The 8308-nt window shown below is 40.8% G+C and overlaps 1 protein-coding gene across 1 annotated transcript; it reads right to left on the bottom strand.

Moving 5' to 3' along the window:
• Positions 1-1768: 1768 nt before the first annotated feature.
• Positions 1769-4048, bottom strand: LOC131148875 (scarecrow-like protein 23). The gene has a single exon (XM_058098826.1). It carries the CDS (start codon positions 3348-3350, stop codon positions 1989-1991), a length of 1362 nt encoding a protein of 453 aa, XP_057954809.1. The 5' UTR covers positions 3351-4048; the 3' UTR covers positions 1769-1988.
• Positions 4049-8308: the final 4260 nt, after the last annotated feature.

Below are 8308 nucleotides of genomic sequence, written 5' to 3'. Positions count from 1 at the left end.
CATTTCAATGAAAGAAATTTAAGAATTTTAATTGCCAATCTCCGGAAGAATTTTAATCAGCAGAGACTAGATCCTGAACCCGCTCCGCTCCCGACCGGTGGATTAGTTACAAAAGCTAGGTCGCAGCAATGGATGGATTGCAGAGAGTAGTTGGTGTTGGGTAATCAAGATTTACAGCACAATTCGATTTGTATTCAAAATAGTGTAAATCCTCCTTTCCAAATAATTAAATTGGAGAGCTTGGTTCCGCAGCGTTCTGATAATCTTCCATGAAAAACTGGTTGCCCATAAAAAAAATGTGTTTTATTTTGCAGACATAAATATGAAACCCAGGATTCGTGCGGCAACCCCTTAAGAAAAATCAGATCCCGTATTCTGTCTCATATAACTCACTCACCTACCTTCAAATTTAAACCCAGATCTTGCGCACGCGCTTTACAATCCACCAACAAGAGGCGTCTATATTAATTAGTTCGTCGATCCAAATGCACTCACAAAATCAGCAACGAGAAGAGATTTGTCGAGCTGAGGGTGATCACACAGAGCTTCTCGACGAGCAACTTCCTCAGTGAGGGCGGGTAAATCTATTAACCAAAAAACAGAGCAATCAGAGAGAGAACACTGGCTATAACAAAATCTTTAAAATTATTTTAATCTTGTCTTTGAGCTCCTGGTATAATTATGTGTTCTTGACAAAACTACGACAATTCCCAGTTTAATTCTTGCAATTTTCAGAGTCAGGTAGGAACCACTTTGGGTTATTAATAGATCAAATTTTACACCAAAAACAGAGTATTCAAAGAGAACTCTAGCCAAAACAGAGAGCCTTATTACCAAAGGATACAAAATCTTGCCTCAAGCTGGACTAAAAAATCATTTTAGAAACCGGGGATTAAAACACCAATTTCTGAAGTGGGTTCTCGCAATTTGAGTTCGAATAGCTGTAGCAAAAGCGGTTTGAGTGGTTCGTCGTCGGCAACAGAGCAGACGAAAAGAGTCTGCTTTGAATAATATCACCGAACTTGATCTCATCCTGTTCTTCATATTTCAAGCCATACAACTGCTTTGTTGAGCAAAAGGAATACGCCAGTTTGGGTTCAGCGTCGTCGGGTCGGGTCCAGCACAAGGAATACGTCGGATTGGGTTCACGGTCGTCGAGTTCAGACTAGACGTCAGAAAGGTTCTAGTGCTCTTACCGACTGACGACGAGGCTGAAGGGGCTGTCAAGCGAGGAAGGGATGCCAAGCTTGGCAAGCAGCCAATGGGACCTGATTGTGTTCATGGAGGAGAACAAGCCCAAGGAGTGGGTCGCGCAGGTGGAGCCTGGCGTCCTCATCACCTTCGTCTCCCGCCAAGATGCAGCAAAGCAGACATTTCCATGCAAATCTTGAAGGACCATCTGCGAGATTTGGCCCCTGCCGTTTAAATCTTACAGGATGGGCATGCGAGATTACGTAAGTGTCAAAATGGAAAAAATTTTTTTAAATAAAATATTTTTTAATATTTTATTATAAAATAATAATAAAATAAAAAAAAACTTAATGACAAACAATAAAGAACACACCTCAAGCTTCTATGATTGCAGATATTTTTATTCTTTACTTGTGGCCTTAGGATTCCCTTTAATATTAGTGTATTTTTGTTTTCATATAGATACATAAACACATACACTTCTCTTTGATAATGACTAATGAGGTGGGCCGTAGTCCTGTTACAACACAAATATTACACCCAATTTTAAAGCTCAAGGACCACACACACAGAGTAATTAAATAGTTAAATGCACGTAGTCCCTTGAAAGAATTACAGCGCAAAGTGAACAAAAAGTAATCTGCATGCCCCAGTACAAAAGCAAGATACACTAAATCTCCCTTTCTCATTCATTCATTCATTATTTGAAACTTGAAAAAGAGAAAAAGAACTTGAACTTGGACCATATCAATATCAATATCAATATCAATATCATCCCAATCATGAAATCGAGTAATTCAATCCGACGGCTGCCAGGCCGACGCCGTCAGCAACGATAGGTCCTTCCAACCCAATCTCAGACACCCGTTGTCTTCAACCAGTGTGTATCCCTTCCAAGGAAACATTCCCAGCAGCAACGTGGCCTGCGCCGCCGGGCTCCCGCCAAGAGACACCGGCCGGAACCCCACCCTCCTCAGCTCATCCCCCCATCTCTCCACCTTCCCCTCTCCCGTCCTCTTCGGTCCACCCACCGCCAGTATGTTCCTTATTTCGTACCCAAACACCTGCTGCTCCACCACATGTCTCTCTACGCTATCCTCACCCAATCCGTCCCCCAGCGCGTCGAACAGCGCCGAGTAATAGTGAAGCGCCTCCACGAACCTCGCTAGAAAGCTACCCCCGTGACTCAGATCTTGCTCTACGATCGTGATCAGTTTCGGCCTCATCAAACTCAACACGTTCAACGTCCGATAATCGTCCCCCGTTATGTCGTACAAACAGTGGTGCATCCAGTGCACCACCGTAGCCTCCCTATCCCTCAGCCCGAGTTGACTCAGATCGCTTATGTTCCCGACCTTCCCTTCCAGGGGGGTGAATTCGAACGGCAGGCCCAGTGAAGTCGCGAAATCGGCGAGTCGGCGACCGGTGGCCTCCAGCAACTCGAGCGAGGATCCGAGTCCGGTGATCCTCACGGATAGGGTCTTCATGGATCTGTTGGCCAGGATATGGAAAAATCCTGGCCATTGAAGGCCCTGCATGATGTCCAGGTCGATGACGTGGATGCGATCTGCGCCGTCCAGTGCTTGGAATATGGCTTGGTTGGCGGTGAAGTGGGAGAACTTGATCAAGGGACTGATGGAATTGTACGATTGCAAGGCGGTGCAGATCCGTTGGGTCTGATCTCGGGCCAGGATTTTGATGGTAAGAGGCGAGTAGGTGTCGAGGCAGGAGCTGATGACACGCGCCTGGAGCGCGTGGGCGAAGTACGTAGCCACTCGCTCGGGAGACGTCCCGAAAGGCGAGGACAGTTCGGTAATTTCGGGGAGGAGATCGCTGGCGTCGTCCAAATGGTCCATGTCTACGCACTCGGCGCATTGTAGCAGGAGTCCCAGGAGCCGCAGACCCGTGTACTCGCTGCCGTCTACGGCCGCGGGTCCTTCCAGTTCCTCATGCTTGGTCATATTCTCGACGGAAACCGCTGCCTCGCCGGGAAAGTTCCGGTTAGCGTACGGCCTCTTGCGGAAGGGATATTCCTCGCGGTCGCCTGAGGACTCGCCGGCGACGAATTCGCGGTCAACACGCTTGGTTTTCATGCCGAAACTCGAATTGGAATCGTGGATAGAGCTTATGGGAGATCGAGGGAGTAAGCTTTGAAGCATGACGAGGAGAAAACGGAGAGGAGAATCATGTGATGGAGAAGAGGGATTGAGAGAATTGAAATCGCCTTTTTGGAAAAGTTTTGGCAGAGAATAGACAAAATCCGGGGAGAGAGAGGGAAAAAATTAGGAGAAAGGTAGGGGACTTTTGGAGCAGTTAATCATGTTGGAAGAAAGGTTGAGAGTTGATGTGAACAAGTTAAGAAGGGACAAAGCAGTAAGCACCAGGAATTTCAAACAGTCATCCGAATCGAAGAGCGATCAGAGGCGTTGAATGATGAAATAATTAAGGATAAGAATTGAGCCGGAGACGGACAATCAACGGCCGCGGACCAACCATCGCCCAGGATCTATTGAAATACGCCAATTGGATTTTGGTGGTAGGATTTCAATGCTTGGATTATCTTATCTATGTTCACGTGACTCGAGAACTACAAAGAGTGAGAAACAACGTGAACTGTAAATCATTCAATCACCACTTTTAACTTTACACACACACACACACACATATAAAACGAATTTACATGATTCATGAATATTTAAAATCTATACCTCCACCTCAAATGTACATGATCTATACCTCCACCTGCAACTTTTGTTCACATGTTAATTGTAAATTCTTAGTCATATTAACCAATTGAATTTCGTTAGTATAGAGAGAAACACTTGTATCTTGTGGCATCTAATTGCAATATTATTTGTTCTGACATGATAGATTTGAAACATTATTAAGTAAATAACTGATGGAGGACGGGAATGGTCGATATATGTTCTACGATTAAACTTTCACACAAGTACATACACTAAAACACTTTAAATTAAGAATTTAATTATCTGAACATAAACACAATAAATCATACTTTATTTCACATGTTCAAGAATTTTAAAAATGTGTATGACTTGTTCAATAATTAAGTCTCAATTGGTTCTTTTACAAAGAAATCAAGTTATATGTTAAAAAGTTGTTATTTCAAAGATTCAAGAATAAAAGTTTTATATTAGCAAACTAATATTCATACAATTGATTTTAACTAACAAGTATCAATATTACAATTTATGGATCAATTGAGTTATTCAAAGATGTGATTTTAATCTACTAGTAAGGGTTCACAAGATATAACAAAGGATTCAAACACAAGTACTGAAGTTACTAAGGGATTGATTTGGATGATTTGACGTTCTTCCACACGTAGTTAGGTCACACCATAAGTCTTTCGTACAAGCTTTGAATCGCAAGATGAACGTAACAATGAAATGTAGATGATGATAGTCATGTGAGTGTATGAAGGTGCTGACCGTGTGGTGTTAATGGGGGTCGTGAGAGTATTAGATGGAGGAGGGGTTGATGGAGTCGTTGGATAGTTTAGTGGTCTCTCACCACTTGATTTTTGGAGAGAACGTTGTAGTCTCACACTACTCATTCACAAGGAGAGGGACAAGCTTTACAAGCTTAAGCAAAGAAATGTTTCTTCTAGTATTCAACTTCAACTTTCATATATTGTTCTTACAATAAGAAGACTATTTATAGGTATAGTCTGAGAGACAAAGCATTAAACACTCAACAACTTTCAACAGCAATTCTTAACAACTTTCAACAACTATTAACCTAATACAATTAATACTTACTAAAAAAATAAGGTACTCCAACTCATAAGCACACAAGTCAAACTTAGTTGTTTTACATTATTACAATTCAAATTTGAAATCTAAACATATTCCAAAAGGAAGGCCAAAACCATGTGGGGCCTATTGGAGCCATGTGGGGCCCAGAAGTCATGTGGGCTTGCATGGGTTTTGAGTTGGACTTTGCTTCAATACTTCACTTGGGTCTTCAAGCACCTAATAATCTTGACATAACATATCCATGAAAAATATAAATTAACACAATAACAAAGTCTTCACATAAAAAAAGTCTTCCATCAAAGAAGTAGAAGATTTTCAATTGATCCCTTGTGTTTATGCAAAACAGATATAAACAATAACAAACATTTGGAAGTCGTCTACGTGTCACTATATCAGCAAAGGAGTGGGCATCGGGAGGTCGTCTATGTATCATCATATCAGGAAAAAGGATACATAAGGTATGTTGATCCCCATAATCTCTCCCAGACCCAAAAGAATTCTTCTCCGAAGAATTAAAGGTGATGTACTGGGAATACAACTCTGAGGTGCGATGAAGGAGGTCTTCTTTAAGTATCTAGCTCCTCTCAGAAAGTGACTTGTCTCTCCACTTGACAAAGAACTTTTGATATGATCTTACTCGTGTGAACGTTGCCTTATCATCTAAGATCTTTTTTATCTCATCGAGGTTTTTTGGTATGGGTAAAGGTGGAGAACAAAGATAACTTTGGAGTTTTTGGTTCAAGAGGATTAGGGAATGAAGTAGGATCACCTGCATGGTTAAAATTTGAAGGCTCCACAAAAGGTGCTTCTTCAAGAAAAGGGGTTAGATTTTTAACATTTAACATAGTGCTTATGCCAAAATCAATAGGAATATTAAGCATGTAATCATTATAACTAATTTTCTTTAAAACTTTGAAATGTTCCATCTTTTTAGCATGCAAATTTCTTACCCTTTCTAATGGAATCCGCTTGGGACGAATGCGGAACATAACCATATCACTTTCTGAAAATTTTTGCAACTTGCGTTGTATGTTAGCACCAGATTTATAAATGTTAATTATTCAAATTAATTTTCATTCTTATGTCAGAGTGTAGATCATGTATGTGCTTTGAAAATGTATCAGACTGCTCACACACTCTAGACTTAGATGGTAGATTAGGCAGAGATGAATAAGGAACAAGGATAATGACATGTTGAATCTCTTTTGTGGAAGGTAATTCACTAGGTGGCTTAGAGATGACATTCTCAAACTTGGAAAGTATATGTGATACTTCCTGTGGTGTTTCCTTCTCAAGTTGGGATATTTCAGTCTCCTTAGTAACAACCACCGACACTTCCTGTGTATCTTGACTTTCGTGCTCAAACGGCTCTTCACTTATGATATTCAAGGTTTCTCCACTAGTTTTTTTCTTTTCCTTCTTCTTTTTCTCACCATATTCCTTATCAAGCGCCAAGTTCCTAATGGGACATTGTTTGGGGAAGTGTCCTTGTTTTGGTACCTGAAGCACACTGTACTGCCAGAGCTTTGGTGAGAGGATCCATTCATGGGTGCTTTCCCTTTGTCTATAGGTTTTTGAACTGTGGGATTGCTCCCTCGAGAAGCGACTTGACCTGATTGTATTGGTTGAGACTTGTTATGGCTTTGTACCCTTTGAGAGTGTGGCTAATTTAAGGGGTGGCCAAACTGTTTTCCCAGAGGCCCATTATTCATTTGCTCAAAGTCATGAGCTAAATTATAGGATTTTTTAAGGGACTCAATGTGATGGAGAAACTGTTCTCTCCTTAGTTCAGGCTTTAATCCTCTGTGAAATCGGGAGATCTATTGACTAATAGTCTCATAGAAACCACATCTTATAGACAACTCTTCAAATTTACTCATGTATTCTGAAATAGTCATGCTACCCTGGCGCAAGCTGTAAAGCTTATCCATAAGGCGCTCTCTATAGCTAAGGGGCACATACTTCTCCCTTAACCTATCCTTTATTAGATCCCAATGCTCAATGGGTCTATGATCTAACCTTGCTTCTTGCCTATCAACATTCATCCAATGGAGCTTGGCTTGCCCCGTTAACCTCATTTTTGCAAACTTAACCTGATGAGGGTCATTCATTTTATACCAATCAAAATAGGAATCCATCTCAGTCAACCAATCTTGGAAGACTTTAGGGTCCATGTGCCCATCATATGTAGGGGCTTCTATCTTTACTTACTTCATTACATCCTTGTAAGGATCACGATGGTCCCTTAGGTAAGATCTCCTAACATGAAGGTCATTAACGTTATAGTCCTCATCATCCCAATGTTGGGCATAAAGCTCATGACGTGGGGGTATACTAGCAATGTCATCTTTGCGACTCACTCACCTTTGTGGAGGGAGGGAAGGTCTTTCTCTAGGAGTCATAAGTGGCTCTCTCTCAACATGAATCCTACGACCTCGGTAAGGATTCCCAACTTGAGTAAAACTAACATAACTAAGGTCCAAATACCCAAAATTCAAAGTATAGGTGGGCTGTTTTGGGCAAAATCCTCACCCATTTTTCCGGAAACCCGAGAGCTGTTAACGAATTTTTAGTCGCGAAATTGCTATTTGGGGCATAACTTTTGCTAAAAAAACTCCAAATAAGGCGATCTTGGTGTCAAAAGAAAGCTAAGAAAATTTCCCATAACTTTTGAGTTTAAGGTTTTTGAAGATGGGAAGGTTTTGACAGTGGATATCGCACATCAATTCTGCAGATGGAAAATAAAGGTGTTGGGACTTAAAAAGTTCGCCTAATTCGACCTAGGCTCTAATACCAAGATGATGTAGGATGGGAATGGTCAACCTATGTCCTAAGATTCAACCCTCACACAAGCACATACTCTTAATCACTTTAAATTAAGAATTTTATTATTTGAACATAAACATAATAAATCATACTTTATTTCACATGTTCAAGGATTTTGAAAAGGTGTATTTGTCTAGCAATTAGGTCCCAATTGGTTCTTTCACAAAGGAATCAAGTTATATGCTGAAAAGTTGTTATTTCAAAGATTCAAGAATAAAAGTTCTATGTTAGCAAACTAATATTCATACAATTGATTTTAACTAACAAGAACCAATATTGCAATCTATGGTTCAAATGGGTTATTCAAAAATGTGGTTTTAATCTACTAGCAAGGGTTCACAAGATATAGCAAAGGATTCGAACACAAGTACTGAAGTTTCCAAGGGATTGATTTGGATGACTTGATTTTGTTCCACACATAGTTAGGTCACGCCTTAGGTCCTTCGTACAAGTTTTGAACCACAAGATGAACGCATCAATGAAGTGTAGATGATGATCGTCATGTGGGTGAA

This window comes from Malania oleifera, chromosome 2 (genome assembly GCF_029873635.1).
Source record: "Malania oleifera isolate guangnan ecotype guangnan chromosome 2, ASM2987363v1, whole genome shotgun sequence".
In the NCBI taxonomy this organism is placed as follows: Eukaryota; Viridiplantae; Streptophyta; class Magnoliopsida; order Santalales; family Ximeniaceae; genus Malania; species Malania oleifera.
This window is presented reverse-complemented; position numbering and strand designations above follow the sequence as displayed.

Bases quoted from the DNA above. Each gene is read 5' to 3' on its own strand.
- LOC131148875 (XM_058098826.1), bottom strand. From the start codon at position 3,350: ATGCTTCAAAGCTTACTCCCTCGATCTCCCATAAGCTCTATCCACGAT.